A 22,141-nucleotide genomic window follows, 5' to 3' on the forward strand; every position below is an offset into this window, starting at 1 on the left:
TCCTTAGTCCATTTATTAATTGGGTTCTTTGTATTTGGGTGTAAAGTTTTTAAAGTTCTTTATAAACTTTGGAGATGAGTGCTCTGTCTAAAGTGTGTGTGGAAAAGATTTTTCTCCCACTCTGTAGGCTCTCTTCTCACATTATTGATTGTTTCCTGTGCTGAGAAAAAACTTTTTAGTTTGAATCTATCCCATTTATTGATTCTTGCTTTTATTTCTTGCACTATGGGGGTCTTATTAAGGAAGTCTGATCCTAAGCCAACATGATGGAGATTCGGGACTACTTTTTCTTCTATTTGGTGATGGGTCTCAGGTCTAATTCCTAGATCCTTGATCCATTTTGAGTTGAGTTTTGTACAGGGTGAGAGGTAGGGGTTTAGTTTCATTTTACTGATATGGATTTCCAGTTTTCCCAGCACCATTTATTGAAGAAGTTATCTTTTCTCCATTGTAAGGTTTTGGCACCCTTGTCTAATATGAGGTTACTGTACTTATGTGGGTATGCCTCTGTATCTTCTATCCTGTACCATTGATCTACCTGTCTATTTTGGTGCCAGTACCACGCCATTTTTGTTACTATTGCTCTATAGTAGAGTTTAACGTCTGGTAGAGTGATAGATACCTCCTGCATCACTCTACCTGCCCAGGATTGCTTTGGCTATTCTGGGTCTTTTGTTCTTCCAGATGAATTTCATGATTGCTTTTTCTGTTTCTATGAGAAATGTCATAGGGATTTTAATTAGAATTGCATTAAATCTGTATAGCACCTTTGGGAATATGGCTATTTTGATAATATTAATTCTGTCTATCCAAGAACAGGGGAGATCTTTCCATCTTCTAAGGTCTTCCTCAATTTCTTTCTTCAATGTTTTGTAGTTTTCATTGTAGAGATCTTTCACCTCTTTGATTAGGACAATTCCCAAATTATTTTATTTTTTTGAGGCTATTGCAAATGGATTGTTTTCCTCATTTCCCTTTAAGATGTTTCATCGCTTGCGTATAAAAATGCTTTAGATTTATGTGTGTTGATTTCATAATCTGCTATTTTACTGAATTCATTTATGAGGTCTAGAAGTTTTCTGGAGTTTTTTGGATCCTCTAAATAGAGAATCATGTCATCAGCAAATAGTGACAGCTTAAGTTCCTCTTTTCCTATTCGTATCCCTTTAATTTCTTTAGTCTAATTGCCCTGGCTAGTATTTCAAGTACGATATTGAATAGAAGTGGTGAAAGAGGGTATCCCTGTCTTGTTCCAGTTTTTAAAGAGAATGCTTTCAGTTTTTCTCCATTAAGAGTGATGTTGGCCATGGGCTTAGCATAAATAGCCTTTACAACGTTCAGGTATTTTCCTACTATCCCTATTTTTTCTAGTGTTTTCAGCATGAAATGGTGTTGTATCTTATCAAATTCTTTTTCTGTATCAATTGAAATAGCCATATGATTCTTATCCTTAAGTCTACTGACATTTTGGATTACATTTATTGATTTACGTATGTTAAACCATCCTTGCATTCCAGGGATGAACTCCACTTGATCATGGTACACAATTTTCTTAATATGATTTTGGATACAGTTTGCCAGTATTTTGTTAAGGATCTTTGCAACTATATTCATCAAGGATATTGGTCTAAAATTTTCTTTCCCTGATGTGTCTTTGCCTGGTTTGGGTATGAGGGTGATATTAGCCTCATAGAATGAGTTTGGTAGGATTCCCTCCTTTTCTACTTCCTAGAATACTTTGAGAAGTATTGGAATGAGTTCTTATTTGAAGGTCTTGTAGAACTCAGCTGAGAATCTATCTGTTCCTGGGCTTTTCTTGGATGGTAGGCTTTTGATGGCTTCTTCCATTTCATTGCTTGATACTGATCTGTTTAAATTGTGTATGTACTCCTGGTTCAGTTTGGGAGAAGCATATGTCTCTAGAAATTTGTCAATGACTTTAGTATTGTCTATTTTATTGGAATATAGATTTTCAAAGTAGCTTCTCATTATGTTATGTATTTCAGTGGTGTCTGTCGTGATACTTCCTTTTTCATCACAAATTTTAGTAATTTGAGTTTTCTCTCTCCTTCTCTTTGTTAGTGTGGCTAAGGGTTTGTCTATTTTGCTTACTTTTTCAAAGAACCAACTTTTTGTTAATTTTTTGAATTGTTTCTCTTGCTTCAATTTCATTGATTTCAGCTCTGATTTTAATTATTTCCTGTCACCCACTACTTTTGGTGTTGTTCTGTTCTTCTTTTTCTAAGGCTTTGAGCTATAATGTTAGGTCATTTAGTTATTGACTTTTTATTCTTTTCTTGAATGTGCTCCATTCAATGAATTTTCCTCTTAGTACTGCTTTCATAGTGTCCCAGAGATTCTGATATGTTGTGTTGTCGTTCTCATTGACCTCTAGGAATTTTTTTTATCTCCTCCCTGATGTTTTCTGTTATCCATGCTTCATTCAATAGTATATTATTTAGTCTCCAGGTGTTGGAGTAATTTGTTTTTTATTTTGTCATTGATTTCTAATTTCATTCCATCATGATCTGATATAACACAAGGCAGTATCTCTATTTTTTTGCATTTCCTAAAGGCTGCTTTGTGGCATAACACATGGTCTATTTTCGAGAAGGTTCCATGTGCTGCTGAGAAGAAAGTGAATTTGCTCATTGATGGATAGAATATTCTATAAATGTCTATTAAGTCTAGGTTACTGATTGTGTTATTGAGTTCTATGGTTTCTTTGTTTAGTTTTTGTTTAGAAGATCTATTCAGTGGTGACAGCAGCATGTTAAAGTCGCCCAGAATTATTGTGTTGTGGTCTATGTGATTCCTGGAATTGAGAAGGATTTGTTTGATGTACATGGATGCACTGTTGTTTGGGGTATAAATATTTACTATCGTTATGTCTTCCTGATTTATGGTTCCCTTAAGCAGTATGAAATGTCCTTCTTTATCCCTTCTGACTAACTTTGGCTTGAAGTCCACTTTATCTGAAATAAGGATGGAAACCCCTGCTTTTTTACTGAGTCTGTATGTGTGGTAGGTTTTTTCCCATCCTTTCACCTTTAGTCTGTGGATGTCTTTTTGTATGAGATGAGTCTCTTGAAGGATGCATATTGTTGGGTCTTTCTTTTTAATCCAATCTGCCAGTCTATGTCTTTTGATTGATGAGTTTTGGCCATTAACATTCAGGGTTATTATTGAGATATAATTTTGTATTCCCAGTCATTTGGGCTTATTTTTGGTTTTTAACTTGACTTGGTTTCTCCTTTGAATGGATTGTTCTTTAAGGTAGTCCCTCCCTTTGCTGACCTACATTGTTGTTTTTCATTTCCTCCTCATGGAATATTTTGTTGAGAATATTCTGTAGCACAGGGTTTCTATTTGTAAATTCTTTTAAGTTTTATTTATCATGGAAGGATTTTGTTTCATTCAAATCTGAAGGTTAGTTTTGCTGGGTATAGGATTCTTGGTTGGCAACCATGTTCTTTCAGAGCTTGAAATATGTTGTTCCAAGCTCTTCTAGCTTTTAGAGTCTGGGCTGAGAAATCTACTGATATCCGTAATGACTTCCCGCTATATGTAATCTGATGCTTTTCTCTCACAGCCTTCAAAATCCTATCTTTATTTTGTATGTTAGGCATTTTCATTATAATGTGCCTTAGTGTGGATCTGTTGTGATTTTGTGCATTTGGTATTCTGTTTATCTTTATTATAAGTTTTTGTACATAGTACTTAATAAATCCTACCAGTCCATGGCTTTATTTCAAGATTACTCCTTTGCTTTTCTGTATTATAATGCAAAAAAGGTTTTGGATAAATATTTTCCCTACCAAAAGTAAATTTAAAAAGTAGTTGAAAATTACAGATGTACAAAACTATTTGAGAAGAACTGACAAATTCATAATAATCATTTCAATGATGAATAAGGTATACCTTTTCATTTTTTACATTTTCTTGCACATAGGTCTTATGCCTTTATTGCTAAACTTATTCTTAAGGGTCAGATATTCTTTCAAGTTATTGAAAAATGATATGTCAAATTTCATATTCTAGTTTTTTATTGTTAATATAAAAAATGCAATTGATTTTCTTATATTGACTTCGATTTCATCAAAATTGTTGCATTCACTTTAATGTATCTACAAATTTGTTTAGATGTGTATAAGCACAATCATACCTACTGGTAATGAGTTTTAGTTCTTTATTTCAAACCTAATGCTTTTTATTTCTTTTGTTTTCCTCACTGAATGAGCTAGGCTTTCCAGCACAATACTGGATAGAAGTAGTAATAATAAACAATCTTGTTTTGCCCTTTGTTTGAAAAGGAAAGCTTTCAACATTTAGGTATGTTTGTTGTGATATTTTTATAGTTATCCTTTATTAGACTGTAGAATATATTTTTCCCCTTAGATGGTTGAGTTTTTAAAGCAAGAATATACACTGAATTCTACCAAGTGATTTATTTATGTATTTTAAAGTCATCTTTTATTCTAGTAATATAGCAAATTATACTGATCACGTCTTAGTGTTATTGCATCCTTAAATTGATGGATTAAGCAGAAGTTGGTCATGATATATTATCCTATTTAAACTCTCTTGGTTCAGTTTGCTAATATTTGGTTTAGAATTTTTGCATCTATGTTCAGAGGTGAGATTGAACATTCATTCTCTTTTGCAATAATGCTCCAGTTGGGTTTTGGTATCAAAGGAATGGCAGCCTAATGAAACAAGGGAATAAAGTTCCTTCTTTTCCATTCTCTGGGTGGATGTGATAGAACTGACTAGTGAAGTCATGTAAACCTGGAGGCCAAAAAGTCGTTGGAGATCCCAAAGCCTCACTGTAACTGTCTTGTTACAGTGGGATATTGAGTTGGTCCCAAAAACTCTAGTGTCCTGGAGATAGATTAATAGATAGATTGATTGATTGATTGATTGATTTTAATTGATCATTTAGGTTTATATATCAGTTCTATTTGCTTAGATATTATGAGCCCACCTCTGAGAAAGGCTTTTTACTCTTTGTGCCTATTATTATATTTCTGAGACTGTAAGATTGAGGGTCATTCTCTTCCATGTAATAAATTCCATCAACTCTATAAAGCCTCTTAGAAAATACCCACAGATCTAATATTTGGTTTAGAATTTTTGCATCTATGTTTAGAGGTGAGATTGAACATTCATTCTCTTTTGCAATAATGCTCCAGTCAATGTTTGTCTAGTCAAGACAAACATTGTCAATAAACCTGACCAATGTTAATTCTATTTTTTCTCTTTTAATTTTATAGACAAATTTGTCAACGATGTATTACCTTAAAATTATTTGGTGTACCTCTTAAGTATATTAAATATATTTACATATTATTTATAATTAAAATTTATGTATGAATATAAATTCATGTGTATTTTATCAGATATACTTCATAAATAAAATGAAGCTAGTAACAAATATTATTACCTCTACATATAAAGCAAAATGCTATAGGTTCCCTTACTTATCTATAAGAGGAAAATTTATGTTCTTAAATTAATGTGACATTGACTTAAGTTTTAGTGGTTAGATTTTCGAAGAAAAGTGTATCTTCTGCTCCGTGTGTTTCCATGTACAACTTCCAATAGTATAACCTTCCTGGCTTCTTACCACAATTGAGTTATCTGATTTGTGGATTTCAAAGAAACAGGGATGCTTGGCTCAGTTCTGTAGAGGGAATGCATCCACACTTTCCCTCCCACTATCACTAAAGGAACTAACTTCATCAGGTAAGGATAGAGGAAAGTCTGGCTGATCCAGCTCTGCCTTGGAGTGGGTAAGTTCAGTTCTGGAATTCAATATTTGAAAACTCACGAATCTCACATCTATACTATTTCCTCCATGTAACTTTTGTGAGTAATGTAGTTACATTAATGTCTGATTCCCACATTTCTTTCTCAAAAGGTTCTGAACATGGGCATAAATGAAGATGTATTTATTGACACTCTTAAATGTTTATACTCACAATACTGGGGTTATCCTGAGCACTCATCAGAAGTCTAGAACTCAATATTACAAGGTCAGGAATATCTCTTCTGACCATCAGAAGGGGAAGAAAATCAAAAGGCCTGAAGCAACTGTAAGGCATAACTTCTTCCTTTGGTGTAACCGGGAAGGCTCGTTCTATTTTGTCTACCCACTAAAACTGCATGATTCATCAACAGAAACAGGGTTATGAAATCTGGAACTTTGAGAATGATATTATAGTCTAAATAAATTCCTTCCTAGACTGGAATTTAAACTTGTCCCGATCATGCTCCCAAAGTATCACCTCTTAATGAGAAGGCTCTTTATTTATATGCTAGAATATCTAAAAAATGGCTATCATTCTTTTTACATCACATGAGACTATTCATGAAATAATAAATTTTATTTCAATAATTTTCTTCAATAAAACCATAAAAACTGTACAATATAATTTGGATATTTACGTATTTTCAAAATGGTTAACTTTACCCCTCCCATGGTTGTGATCAATTGGTTAAGATTGTCAGAAGAGTTAATATAGGTTAAAGGTACTATAACAGTATAACGACAGAATCCAGAACTAAGATTTAAAATATCTCCCTCATCGATTTTGTGCATATTCTAAGGATCCTGCTGTTGCAGGTCACTTTTGGAGAAAGCTATTTTACTATTCTCCCTGAGGTATTTTTTTAATAAACATCAATTTTTAGCTGTTTCATAAAGAAAATACAAACTATTTTGGTTCTGTTTTTCTCTCCGTTTATCCAACTATTAGTAGTATTTTTTTTACTATTGCTTACTTTTTCAAAGTAATGGCCTACTTCCTTCTATGTTGAGTAGTACTATAACGTATACACATAATAAAGCTAATATATTCATCTTTATTTCTAGGAGGAACTAAAATTGTTTTGAGAAATACTAAAATGTGCTTCTTATTTACTCTGTATTTTTGCAACTTAAAAACAATATTGTTTTGTTTTATTTTGGAAAGCTACTATTTCAACTTAACAACTTTCATAAAACTCAACTTTGAAGTGAAACTTGACAAAAATTCAACTCCGACAGATTTGTTTAGTGTTGAAGAGAGTAGTGGAGGCATCTGAACAATAAAGTGAAACCATAGGCATTTTCCCCACTAAAGGCTCCAGGATAAATGTTTTAATGTTCCCATTGGGAAACAAAAGTTGAATTTATTACCACATTTTTGGATGCTCTTACTGCATTGTTAAATGCAATAAACCAAATAAGTTCATTTCCATGTATGCTGTTTCCATCATGCCCAGGTTTGAGATTGCTGTCCTTGTTTAGTCCCTTAAAGGAAAAGATGTGCCAACTAAAAATATTTGTAGATTATCCCATATGTAATTTTTAGCCTTTAGATTTTTTTCTCTAGCTATATAAGCAAAAAGAAACTCTCGATATCCAACTGTGCTGTGGCATTATTTTATATCAAAATCTCAGGGAATACAGAATGTAAACCAGTACCTGGAATTACCCCAGTCAGGACCAATGCCTGAGAGCGATCCTCTTGTGTCAGTTGCATATTTGTAAACCACTAGCAGGCACTGTTTACAAAGCTCGACCAGGCGCTGGCAACACTGGAGCTGCAAAGGAGTTACCATCTCCGGACTTTTACTGAATATACTCTCCCAGGAGGATCTGTTGGCATGGAAACAAACATGATTTCACATTCGCTGTTAAAAATGGCATCCAGCCATATCATTTACCTAGCAACAAACCCATAAAGAAAACTAGAAATGCTCTCAACACACCTATAACAACTACAGATGATTGAAAGGTATACAAAAAAATACAAATTAGGAAATTAATCTTTATATAAGAAAAGAACCAACATCAAATTCATGTAGTATTCCTCTTTAAAGCCTTTGGCAGTACCAACCATTGGTAACTAAAAGGATGACTTCCCAACATCTCCTTAAAAATGGAGTTCCTCCATATTAAAGTTTTAGTAAAATGCTTAACTAATTTCTCAAAAATCAATTATTCTAGGAATTTAGGGTTTGTAAGAATTTGTAATTACCTTAACACTAATAATGATCCCACAAAAGAGTTAATAAGTTGCTGCAATTTAATCTGTGAACACTCAGCACTAGGATAATTTAGTTTAAACCCTTTTAAAACTACATCCATGATATTCCCAGAACATGGGTCCTGTGCTCTAGAAATAACATTATCTCCATAAGTACTAATGTACTGCAATGTGGGAAGCACTGATTTGGATCAAGGTTTTTATTGCCTTGTGGACTTCTGCTGGGAACCGCCTGTGCAAAGTATAGGTTAAGATTGCCCAGTTGCTGTGGTGATGCTCTGCCCAAGAAAACTCTGTGCAAAGGCTCAGAATTATCAGTCTTGACCATGAAATTCAGACACCAGCTCCCAGGAATAGGGGATTCTGAGCACAGCAACATAACCATCTTGTCTCATCAGTGCTGTGAACTTCAAGCCTGCCTGCTTTGCAGAAACTTTCCCACAAATAACCTTTTGATGATAAAACCTATATAATAAATGTGCCAAGCTAGCTCTGGGTCACTGTTCTCAACCAGAGATCAGTGTCCCACCTGACCCCAGCTTTTTCTCTTAATGTTTGTGTATTTTTCTTAATCCCCCACCATCTCTCGCTGACTAGTGTTCAGTCGTTCAGGACACGGCATTGCAAAATCCCAAAGTCAGTGTCCTTCCTCCCTCAGTGTGCTTGGCTCGATCCAAAGCAAGAACTAGTGCACACTTTCCTGGTTACCTCAATTTGTGTGTTTGTGTGTATGTGTGTGTGTGTGTGTGTGTGTGTGTGTGTGTGTACGTGTGTGTTAACAATCAGGAAACACCTCACCAAGCCACCCAGCAACCCAAGAAAGGAGAAAAGCTTTTTTCTCCAATGTAAATGAAACTCTTCAGCCTTTAGGGGAAAGTGATTTGAGACTTGGTAATGGTTCAAGTATCATTTTATATAAACTAATTCATGTAATCCTCAGAGAGAAAAGAGTATAGATTTTCAAAAAGGAAAAAAAATATTAATATAAATATTTTCCTGATAAAATGTACTTTCTAATAGAAAATTCAAAAATTACATTTTCAAACTTCTAGGGTTATTTAACATATTTAGAATTTTACAAAGTGCCTTAGACACTCAAAAAGATATTGTTATTAGAAAGACTAAATGGTTTCTTTTCTTTTACAGGATAACCCTGATCCCAAAAAGAGAGTATATGTAATAATGTTTTTTTTCCTTAACAAAGGAGTAAAAGTCATTTTCATTCAGTAAACAATAATATGCTAGTTAAATTAACTCAAAATAAATTTAAATTATTACTAAATATAAAACCATATGTTTACCAAGATAAAGATAGGTATATAGATAGAAAATAGACTTACCTAATTTGACCAAAAATGGGAAACATTTATAATTAATATGTCATAATCTAGCAGGCCCTAAATCTCCAGACTCAGATATTAAAAATTTATATAGATGTAAATACACACAGAAAACATCCTGTTTTCACTATCTGCCTAGCACTTTTCTGACAGGATTCTGAGTATGTCTACCAAAGTCCACCCCCACCACCACCCTCAACTCTCAACAAGGACGTATTATTTTTACACTTTGGAGTCATTTGAATAGAGTTACTATCACGTCACTCACATTAAGATAATTTTTTCTTTTCTTAACTTAAGGTTTAGAGTTAGAAAAAGAATAAACAAAGTGGGAGAATGACAAAAGGGCTACTTTAACACTCTAGTTTGATATAACTTTCTAAATGATATGTGAGTTATAATCTAAGCAAGTTTGGCTTCTCATTCTCTCATTCTTTTTAAAATATTTAAAATTAATATATGAATCAGAATCCTCTACATATTTATTTCTTGTGTATATAGTCACCATTACTGGCCATACTTCATTCTATTCTGGATTAATCCAATATTCAAGTGTCAGCAAACCAAAACCCCTCACTAAGAAGAAAGAGTGAGTAAGACCAGTTTGCTCAGTTCTGGGATAATGGAGCCCCTCTACACAGAGGAAATCTGTGTCTCCAACAGTATCTCATACTAGGCCACATGCCCACCACCCCACATGGCTGTGTCCTGCGAAACACCTCCTAAGCACTACAGTATCTTAACTGCCAGTGCTAAAAGGCTAGAGAAAGTAGAAATAGTTAAAAAATACCAGTGCTTTTATCAAAGAACCCAGGGTTTCATTTGCCTGCTTTCTGAATCTAAATTCCAAGGAAGTGGAAGTACCAAAACCTATGAATTCAAAAAGAAAAATTAAATGATTAACAGTTCTTTGGGGTGCTCCCTAAACTTCAGAGAGGTAAAAAAGGAAATGAATGATTTTTTTAGTAATATAACAATAAGATATACAATATTGAATACTTCTGACAATGAAGGGGAGTTAATGAAAATCCAAAGACTTAAAAATTCTCATATTGCACAGTAATCTAATAATTTTCACCCCCTTTCTCATCAAAACATTTAATAAGGCAGTTATCTGAAGAGTGAAACTCATTCATTCTTTTCTCCTCTGCAGAAGTACTAATTGATTGGCCAGAAAGGAGAAAGTAAGTTTTAAAAACTCTGGACAGGGACTGGGATTGTGGCTCAGTGGTGGAGCACCACACAAAAATAAATAAATAAAATAAAGGTATTGTGTCCATTTATAACTAAAAAATACTTTAAAAGAATCTGGACAATATATCAACTGAATGAATGATCACCAACAGAAACATGAACAAGCTGAAAAATACTAACAAGAACATCTCCAATTGAAAGTGGTATTAGAACAGGGAGGTTCACATTATTTTAAGTATATTTAGTCCATATTTTATGCATGTATTTTCAATTAGGCATAAAGCAACCTAAAAGCAGACTGCTATCTAAGAATGCTCCTTGAAGTTTATTTTTGCCCTAAAATTCTGAAAGGAAAGATTTTACATGACCAATTCCTACAAGAAAATACTTTTGGCTAAAAGCAGATCCTCCTGTTTGGGTGTTGCGCCTCAGGGGCTGAGTGCAGAGGGGGCTTTTCCAAACTGTGCATTCCTTCTCCCCTGCTCCACTGCCTCTCTTTCTGCAGTAAGTGGCAGACTCTTAGTCTTCCTTCAGGTCTTGGCTGAAATGCTACTAGCTATAGCCACCTTTCCTAAGCTCCAAGGTCTGAATTTGAGTTCCACAGAATCCCAGACTTCCCTTATTCCAATATAACTTGGTAGATAATTTTATTCACAAAAATTCCAAGAATTATTCCCTAAAGAGATGATATTTGAAATGTGGGGCACTATAACAGTTCCAGGGGGGACTACAGGTAATAGAAGGGTTCCTGGTCATGAGCTCAGCCTTGAAGAGGGACAAGGGTATTTTCTATTTGATGCATCGGCAAAATTCCTGAGCCAATTCTAAAGAAATCTGTCACAAAGAACTACATTACTCTTTGATATTTGTTCAAGTGGACATGGAAGGGCTTAATTTGTTTTATTCTTGGATGTATTGACAGACAGAGGCAGAAATCAAGATGGCCTACAGTTATTAGGTTATATTTTTCCAAGCTTTTGCACCTAACTGGGAAAGAGCTGTGCCTTATGTTAAAATAATTCCTTCAAATCTGGGAAACGTAGGGTTTCACTCTGACTGACAGGCTGTTAGACTAAATGTTAAAGGAGTGTATGCTGATTAGACATGATTCAAAGGATAAGATATAAATAGCTGGATCCAAACTGAGAATCAGAGTATTATGTGACTTCATCAAATTAAGGAAGCCTAAGAAACCCATTTGTAAAGCTGCAAACTAAAACCTGATGTTAAATTCACCTCTACAAACCACAAAATTGAAAGAACTGGATGGAGAGTGGAGTCATAATAGAATCAAAACTATTTCTGCTCCACCTGCCCAGACACAACTGGCAAGGAATTTGGAGTTGCAGTAAAACAAGTTTGGCAGGCACTGGTGACCCCACTTTGAAGAGAGTCATTGAACAGCATCAGCTGCTGAGCTTTTGACTCAGATAACCTGGGTCTAAATGTAGGCTCACCCAATTACTCTGGGAATAGGAGAAACTTACATACTCTGTTTCAATTTCCTCATGTGTCAAGTGTGGATAATAATAGTTTACTAAAAAATATCTTTGTGGGGATTTTGTAAGTATTTAACATCTAAAACAGTGTCAGTAGGTCTTCAATTGTGTGACCATCATTATCATTACTAGTAGCAAAAGACACCACCAGGGAAATTTGGAGGGAGTATTACGCCAAGGATAGAAGGATTCTGAAACAAGCTAGAATAGCCTAGCAAATTAGCTCAAGAAAGAGGAGCCCTGGAGGCAAGGAAGTATACTCTACAAATATCTCTAGCATTTGGTACTGGAGATTGCCTATGAACTCAGAGCCACCAGCACCAATCTTAGTATCAAACTGTTTCATTGTCATCCATAGTGGAAAGTAGCTGAGATCCATATACAGCATCAAACCAAGGGATCGACAAATACAAAAAAAAAAAAAAAAAAAAAATTCAATTCTGAATTCAAATCAGGAGAACTTTTACAGAAAGTTATCAATTAAGGAGCTATGGAGTATGGTTCAAATATTTCACTTAAGTCTCTACAGAAATAATTTATTCCCAAGATTGTGCTCAGATTTTATCACACCCCAAGGCACATTATGGATTCTTCCTGTTTGGAAATGGCAGCTGAGGAAAAACATGGTGGTCAGGAATCTGAAAATGATATAAATGACTCAGGATCAGATGGTTAGAATATGGAAATGAGCACTCCAAAATCCTTTTACAAAAGAGAATGGTCTAGTCTCAGGCTTTACATAAGACTCAAATAATGTAGAAGGGACAGATTTTTTAGAATATTAGAAAACTAGTGAGTTTGCTTTCCTGGAGCAGAGTTCAAGTAGAAGAGAATAAGAGAGAAGACTGAAGAAATAAAAAATAGTCAGCATATTAGCCTTGTACCTGCAGATAAGAAATTTAGACTTCGATGATAAATGAGAGAAATCACTAGATTTTAAGACCCTGACAGTAAGATAGTAAGGGAAACAAAACATTGGAGACAAAAATGCCTAGTAATCTTTTAATGTCACTTAGCCCTTCCATCAAAAAGACTCCTCTTGTCAAAAACCCTTTCATACTTTCTCTGTGCCTTTTTTGTTTACTTTCATGTACATCATATTTTGTCTACAAAAAACATTGGCACTTATTGGTTAAGAGTATGAACTCTGGGGTCAAGGATAATGGAGTTCAAATCCCAGTTACTCTGGGTCCTTATCCCCTAGCTGCATCTCAGATTCCTTATCTATAACACAGAGATAATACAGAACATGACTCAGAGTGATGCTATGGGGAATAAACCACTTAACACATGTAAAGTGATTAAATAATGCCTGGCACACATCAAGTAGCACAGTTAACTGTTATCAACTTTCTTGAAAGCAGCTGTATCAGATTCAATTTTGTATCTCCAAAAGTATCTACCCAATAGTTAAATGTTGATGATTGCAGAAAGAATGAATGGAAAACAATTCAGAATAACAACAGTGGAAATAATGTGACAGAAAAACTGGTAGGATTTCACCAATGAATGAATAAAGACAGTAACTGAGACGGAAGATGCAGATGCCTCAGAAACATCAAGCCTGTATGACAAGGAGAATAACACCAGGATTATGGGAAGACATCTCTGAATGTAATGGTATGGAGTGTTCGGTTTCAGATATCTTGAGGAACAAATGACAGTGAGTCACAGCAACTCTGGCAGCACTGAAATTCTGGAGGGATGGAAGGGTATTGTCATAATTTTAGAAGTCTGATACATAAAAGATTTAAGGATATTGGTTTGTAATTTAATTTTTTCATTAATTAAGACTACATTCTCTCCACTGAATTCAAATTAGTTATATGGTGTTGTGTTCATATTAATCATCATATAAATTAAGTTAATTGATAAAAATTACAGTTGAGTACTAACACAATTACATGCAGTAAAAATAATCCATATTTAAAGATTATCAAAGAAATTTAACCATTTTACTGGGCTACCTCTTTAACTTAATAGTAAAATACTTAAAAGAAATGACTTAGAACTTACCCTGAATCACAGAAACAATTCCAGAGCCCTTGGCCATGACTCCAGAGTAAGCGATTAAAAACCCGGTTGAAAATCCGATATAAATTTACTTCCTCAACATCAGCTACCTTCCAGATGCGTGGAAGAACCGTACGAATACTTGTTTTTACTATGTCCAACACCTAGTGGAAAAACCAAAGCACTTAAAAATCTAGGTATATATATGGGCCATGTTCAAGGATGGGCATACACACACACACAAGTTGAACAACAGCGTAGAATTAAAAAGTCCACAAGTAGATCCATATACTCATAAAACTTTGGTATATACAGAGAAAACAGGTGATACCACTGGAGTAAGAAGAGAGCATTCAATAAATGGAGATTTAAAAATAATAATCTTTATGAAAAAGATCTTCATCTGAAGTCGAATCCTCCTTTCAGTCAACAAAAATCATTCTAGTAAACCATCAAATATGTTAGTGGAAATTATGGGTAAATATTTTCAAATCCTTGGTTAGAAAGATATTTTGTAAGTCACAAAAAGGAATAAGACTACAAAAGATTAATAGATTTTGATTATATAAAAATGAAGAACTTCTGATCACTAAAGAAAACAAAAGACCAACTTACACATTTGGAAAACATATTCAAAACTTATATTTCCTTCTAACTAAAGACTAGTATCAGGAATATACAAAGATTTCTAACAACTTTATAAATATCTTAGGAAAAACATAAAATTTATGAACAGGCATCTTACAATAGAGGAAATAAATATGCCCAAATGAACAAAAAGAATAAAATTAAGTCTACATAGTAAGATATCATTTCATATTCATTTAAATGAAAAAAAGTAAAAGTCCAATGATACCAAGTGCTGGAGAGGTTGGAGATCTACGGGGTCTCTGAGACTTATTGGTATAAGTACAAACCAGTGCAGTTGCTCTGGAAAACAGCTTGACATTATCTCCTGAATTTGAAAATTCATATACTATATGTCTCAGAAACTTCATTCCTAAGAGAATCTCTCAAAGGTAAAAATAGGAGGCATGTACAAGATTGTTCATTCAGTCATACACAGTTGTAAACACCTGGAAATGATCTAACTTCCCAACAGTGGGAGAATGGATAAACAAAGAGTGATAGTGGATAAATGAGTTAACTCCCCTGGACTATTATACAGCAGTTCAAAAATGAATAAAATATGACACAAAACACAGAGTATTATGGTAGTATAATGAATGATGAGTTAAAAATAAGTGTCAGTTTATAGAAGCTCATCTCACAATAGCTTAACTATGGAAATAACTGAGGTATCCTTCAACATATGAATGGATAAAAGAAAATGTGGTATATATACACAATGGAGTATTATTCAGCCTTAAAGAAGAATGAAATTATGGCATTTGCTGGTAAATGGATGGAGCTGGAGAATATCGTGCTAAATGAAATAAGCTAATCCCAAAAAATCAAAGGCTGAATGTTTTCTCTGATATGCAGATGCCAACTCACAATGGGGGGCGGTGGTTAGGGGAGAATAGAGTTACTTTGGATTAGGTAGAAGGGAGGGGAGGAGGTATGGGGATAGGAAGAATAGTAGAATGAATCTGACATTATTACCCTATGTACATATATGACTAAATGACCAATATGATTCTACATCATGTACAACCAGAAGAATGAGAATTTATACTCCATATATGTATGATGTGTCAAAGTACATTCTACTGTCATGTAAAATTAATTAGAACAAATACTAAAAACAGTCAAATTATATACAGTGTGATATTTAACAGAATAAAAAACAAGTAATTTTTAAAATATTTATTGGAAAAATACATAATTATGATATTAAAATATAAAGAAAAAAAGCAAGGGACTGGTGAATGCTGAATCCAAGAAAAGAGTTCCCTGAAACAGGGGGCACAAAGGGATGAAAGGGAAAGATTTGACTGGATATAGGTTATTATTAACAGATTAGCTTTTGTTTAGGTATTGGATTTACAGGAGGCATAATATTAAAAATGCTAAATAATAGTAGGCCATATGCAGACTAATGAAGAGACACAATCATGGAAGAAGGACTACAGTTAATCTGGACAACTGAAAATTCAAGTCTTCCTAGAAAATGTGCTTTGGGGAAAGCTACTTTGCCTAAGTCATGAGTACTTGATTTTTATGCAATGCAGGTATTTCCAATAAAACTCTTCCATAAAAAAGTTAATGCCAATAAACACAGTAACACTAATTTCATCTCACCAAAATAGATTTTTCACTTTTTGTTTTATCTAATTATTAGAACTGCCATAAAAATAAGAGTGAAAGATGAAAACAGAAACAAAAATGACTCTCAAATATGAAGGCTGAGCAGAGACATGATTTGAACAAGAACATTTGAAAAACTGGAAACAAATAAAATAAAGTTTTCTTTTTGAAAAACAGCAACATTAAAGAAGTGATGTTCCTTATCTCTGATCAGGATAAATTTAGATTGTTTAAAAATGGATCTGGTAAAAAACTTTCAAAATAATGCCCTATTTCTAAAAGAATACCAGCTACAGTCTCTCAAAATGAACTATGAGCAGCATAGCATCATTGCTTCCCTGCCTGTGCCAGCTGCCCCCTCTGTGAAGTGGAAGCAGAAATGCAAACCCTGGAGTGGATCAGGGTCTGTCAGTAAGGGGACAGGAATGACAGATAAGACAATCTGCAATAAAGTAGCTTGTGAAAAACACTGACTTGGAAAAGCTCAGTAGTACAAATAATGAATGCTTCATTATAAAGAGGAATTTTTTAAAACTTTAATATGAATTATTCTCAATAATGCTGATATGATATGCATATTAGGCATTAATTTATGCCTTTTGTTTTTTACAACTTTCATTGAAGCTATTAGTTTAACTATTTTTTATAGACTGCAAAATGATTCATTGTACACAAATGGGGTACAACTTTTCATTTCTATGGTTGTACACAATGTAGGTTCACACCATTTGTGTAATCATACATGTACCTAGGGTAATGATGTCTGTCTCAGTCCACTATCTTTCCTTCCCCCAACCTCTCCTACCCCATTTCCCTCCACACAATCCAAAGTTCCTCCATTCTTCTCTTACTCCCCCCGCCACCCTCTCCCACCCTGTTATGTATCATCATCCACTTATCAGAGAAAACATTTGGCTTTTGTGATTGGCTTATTTTACATGGCATGATATTTTCCAACTCCATTCATTTACCAGCAAATGCCATAATTTTACTCTTCTTTATGGCTGAGTAGTATTCCACTGTGTGTGTGTGTGTGTGCGCGCGCGTATGTGTATGTGTGCATGTATACATACACCACAGTTTCTTTATCCATTCATCAACTGAAGGGCATCTAGGTTGATTCCACAATATAGCTCTCATGAATTGAGCAGCTATAAACATTGATGTGGCTGCTTTACTGTAGTATGCTGAGAGCAGTACTTATGACTGAGGTGATATAAGAATCAACACTAATAGTAAAATATAAATTTAAATCATTTCTCAATTTTCTACCTTCTGTCAATATATCAGTGAGGAGTAACAGGCTAAAAGTCAATTCAGAAAGGAAAGAATGGAAAACCAGCAAATTATGGGCTAATGTAAATCAATCTAAAAATTTATGAGTTGCATAAAATAATTGAAATTGAAACTGTTATCAATACTGGGAATTATAATACTGCCCTAAATCAATGTTTTCACCTTATATTATACAGGAAATTATTCATCTTTTAAATGATAAAGCAGTTGAGATTATGACATATTCATTCATTTCTCTTTAAATACATCTTATGGTAAAATGCATATAAGATACACAAGAACCAAACAGAAGGGCAACTCCTAGAGCTTCCTGCTCTATGCCACACACTGTGCAAGGTACACACTTAAAATCGTCTTTATTGGTCACCACTCTACACTACTCTTCATTCTAGGGAATTTGAAAAGCTTCTTGGTCTAATATTCCCAGGACACACATGTCCAAAGCAGCAACTTCAGATTGGGATGGGAGACGCTTCTGCTCCACTCTGAATGTGTCCTGCAACATGGAGACAGAACAGTCTTCAGGCATGTTGCACCTGCTAAGGAGCATTTTCCAGACCGGTGAGACTGGCATGGTCTGAGTGACACAGGCACTTCCTCCTTCCTCTCCAGAGTGACAACTGAGAATGTACATCCCCCTTGATCCTCTTGCCTTCAGTTTCCAAAGATCCTCCCCAAGAAGGCAAGCCTGGGTCCTTGAAGAGGGGTAGTTAGAGACACCCACTCCTATGACTTGGAGAGGACGAGGAGACACAAACCAAGGGAAAAACAACCCAAGTGCTTCATCTCTTTCATACGGGTCTTTGCAAAGTCTAACAGTCTTCTGTCTGTTCACCTGTTAAATCTTAAACATCATTTCTTAAGGAGACTTTACCTGCCACCAAACTTATATTATTCTTCAGTGCCTGGTTCCTCCTCCATCATCAATCATCTCACTTTAACTTCCAATTTAAGTATGAAAGACTACTATTTATGTAAAGGGAGGAATTATATCACCTTGGTAATATAGTTACCTGTCTCGAAGGCTTGAGACAAAGTCTACCACTTAGTAGTTGCTTACCTTAGTGAGTTATTCCTTGCAAGAAAGTGAAACCTATGCAGACAAGGTAAAATCAGAGCTAATATTTACCAAGGACTTACTGTATATTAAGTACTATTCTAGGCAATTTTATACATATTAACTCATTTAATCTCAAAACAAAAACATGGGATAGATATTATTGGTCCACAGAATCATTCTAAAAATCTTGAGGATAAATTCCATGATTATACACATTAATATTTCTGCAGAAAATGCGATGTGAATTTTCAATCTCAGCAACAGTCAAAAACAATGCATTATTTCCTGTCTGATGATCATCGGCAACTGAGCTAAGGTGGGTGAGATTTTGCTGCCTAAGGGTTATGAAAAGTTTTTGGTTGTGAAACATTCTTGATCTTGTATTATGTATGAGAAATCTCAGGCACAGAACAAATAAGTAACATGTCCGAGAGTACACAGTTGTTAAGTGGACCATCGTGTCCAGACCTGTGCTCTCAGCTATTTCCCAACATTGCCTTACAATGTCTTCTTTGCAGCTGCCAATATCAAAAGTTGAGTGGAGAACCCAACCGTGTCTTCTTAGACTCACATTTACCACTAGGCAAAAGTATTTGGGAAGGAGCCGGGGGGACCATCCTTCACAGCAATGGAGTAGGACAAGTAGGGAAACAATGACTGCACCTTAGCAAAATAGTCACAGAATAATTTCAAGAATGCAGAGATCAGGCACACCAGAAATCAGACTGTAATAATGTAAATTAATGCCAGTTTTGTGATTTTTTTTTTATTCCTGGTATTTTAGGGTTAGATGCAATTGGATGGAGATAAATAATCTGTGAAACACAAAAATAAATGGTCAGCAAGGTGCCCTTGTTTTTATCTATGTGTTCAAGTGAGGCTAACTTGTAGAATGTAGGTATCCATTTCCTTACATTATGACATTTAAAAGCATCCCAGTCCAACATTAAATTCTCCATGGGAAAAATAAATGGGAGTGTCAGTCAATGACAACATTAATAAAATAAAAAGATTTGTCTTTTCCATATGAGATATAGCACATTTGAAAGCATAAAGCACACTGACAAATTCATGTTTTGTAAGAATATTCAGATGTTGAATGACAAACCGCTCCATATGGCTGAACAGTTGGTCCTAAATTAAAATAATGGCACAAGGTGAAGGCAGTTTAGAAATAACATTAAAATCACTACATGCTGTACTAATGATGCGTGCAGCAGCCATGGCTATAGGGTAGAGGCATCTTGGTTGACGAAAAACGAACAGCTTTGAGCAGCATCTATGTCAGCCCATATGTAAAAGAGATGGGAAAACCATCACCAAAATGCAGTCAGAAGCAACAAGGCTACCCTTGTTGAAATGGCTATGTAGAGAAGTAGTCATCAATAAGTAAAGATCTCTAAGAACCCTAAAATAAATGCAAATATAGCAAACATAATGCAGCCTTCATCTCACTACTGATTTCTCTTCATCCTCTAATCTTAGTTTATGCCTAGATATCAAAACAGAGAACAACCTTCTCAGTGAATGTGGCATTTTCACAGCCCACCGACACTATAGTATTTTCACACATCATATATATTCCTTGCAAACTATTTAAGGCAACTGCATCCTTGGCAGAAAGCTAAATTATGCAAGTGTGGGTTTACCACAACATGACATTAAATAAGATTAACTATTTTCATTTTCTCCTGGTAAGGATTCTTTTCAGTACTTAATTCCTGAACCCAGGATCTTTACATTTTACACCTATCAAGGAAAATGTGAAAAGGCAAATAATTTTCTTTTATTTCCAGGAACATAAAAAAGGAAAGCAGGTGGGAGACTGTATGGCATTCTAATCTTAGTTATATGACATTCTAATGAACAACCAGCAAATGCCTCAATCCTGGAACAGAAAAAGTGAGACAAATATTTCAACAGCAGTCTCTAACTAGAATTCAGATGTGCATTCCACACCTAGAATAGTGCTTTGGACATGGTAATCCCTCAATAAATATCTGCTGAATGCATGTTTGAGTGAGCAAACAAATGAATGAACTCTCAAAATCCCCTGTAGTGCCTAGAGAAGTTCTTGTATAAAACTAGCAACCAATAAATGTTTGTCAAATTAAATTGATTTGCACGCAGACTTTGTGGCAGCTACAGAGATACGCCACTTGAACCAAACTGTTCTAAAGAATGCATGTTTTAAAACTGATGCTTTCCCATCCAGGATCCCCTGTGATATCTAAGCCACGCTTATGGTCTTCCCAGACTCCCAGCCAAGAAGTAAGTGGGGAAGGGCTACTTCTGCCCAGTGCCAGTACGTTCTCTCCAACAGGCTCTGGGCCCATCAACCTGGTCACGACTTTCTTAGAACTTCACTAAAGTCTGAGAATTTTTCCTACCCAGTCATCCTCCCTTCCATTCACAGGTGTCAGATCTGCATTGCAGTCTAAAGGCTCTTCCTGCCTACTCCAGCTCTCTCTCCCCTTTATCTCTCTTAGGAATTTTCCCACATAAATCTCCTTCGTTCTAATTCCATCTTAGGGTGTCCTTCCCAGAGAACTGAACTGGCAAAGCTTTCCAATGATTATCAACTATTATCACAGTCAAAGAAAGGATGGATCTAATTAATCCACATCTAGTGTAAACTAGTTAAGTCCTTGCTTTCTAAATGGGTGACTTTATATAATTATTTAATTCTGCATTCCTAAACTGACCAAATTTCCATGTTTCTTTTGGTTTACTCGGATATATTTCCTAGCTTTATAAGGAAACACCACAGGTCACAAACTGGTGGTCAAATAAAAGGTTCACACCTACACCTCATTTTCACATACTCTATACAAAATAATTTTGCATATGAAAAATTCTTAGTAAAATAAAATACATTAGAGAAACAGCCTGACATGAGACTCCTTAGTAGAAAAGAAAAAAATCAGCTGGCCTTTAACTCTTTCTAAGGCTAGAGGACAATCCCATTCTATGTCTCACTCCTTACAAAAGCCCTTGAGGACTTAAATTAATCTCAAAGAAATTCTAAGAAGTTACCTGCCTGGGGGCAGGGATGGAGGCAGTCATGAATCCAAATCTAAAATACTGTAAGCCCAGTACTGCTTTCCACCACCGAATTTGACTAGTTTTACCCAATGAAGCTTTCTTATTGTCAGGAAAAACATTTTTCAGTTAGTCATTCTGTGATCACTTCATCTCTGCTTTCACATAAAATAAACCTGAGGCATAGAAGAGGTAGAGAAAATTATTTACATATTTAATATTCTACATACGTAAATAAATCAGTTAATATCATTTAAGTTTGCCCTCATGGTGGTCTCCACAATATCACTATACTTTTTATTCATGTCTGAGGTGAATTTTAAGTATTTTACATGATTAACTTAAGCATTATTGATTAAGTGGACACAATATTTTTTAAAACTCCAATAAGAAATGTTCATTTACATGAAAGGT

At 34.9% G+C, this 22,141-nt stretch overlaps 1 protein-coding gene across 7 annotated transcripts in view; it reads right to left on the reverse strand.

Moving 5' to 3' along the window:
- Positions 1 to 22,141, reverse strand: part of TTLL7 (tubulin tyrosine ligase like 7) — a 131,881-nt gene that overhangs the window by 9,779 nt on the left and 99,961 nt on the right. For 6 of the 7 annotated variants that reach the window (XM_079139605.1, XM_079139602.1, XM_079139603.1 and 3 more), the window contains 2 exons: positions 14,083 to 14,243; positions 7,469 to 7,642 (listed from right to left, as the gene is read on the reverse strand). In XM_079139605.1, the coding sequence (XP_078995731.1) occupies positions 7,469 to 7,642; positions 14,083 to 14,243 (335 nt within the window). Of the gene's footprint in view, positions 1 to 7,468; positions 7,643 to 14,082; positions 14,244 to 22,141 lie in introns of those variants that run through there. The other variant, XM_079139608.1, reaches the window with a different exon arrangement.

This window comes from Sciurus vulgaris (genome assembly GCF_902686455.1).
Source record: "Sciurus vulgaris genome assembly, chromosome: 1".
Classification (NCBI taxonomy): domain Eukaryota; kingdom Metazoa; phylum Chordata; class Mammalia; order Rodentia; family Sciuridae; genus Sciurus; species Sciurus vulgaris.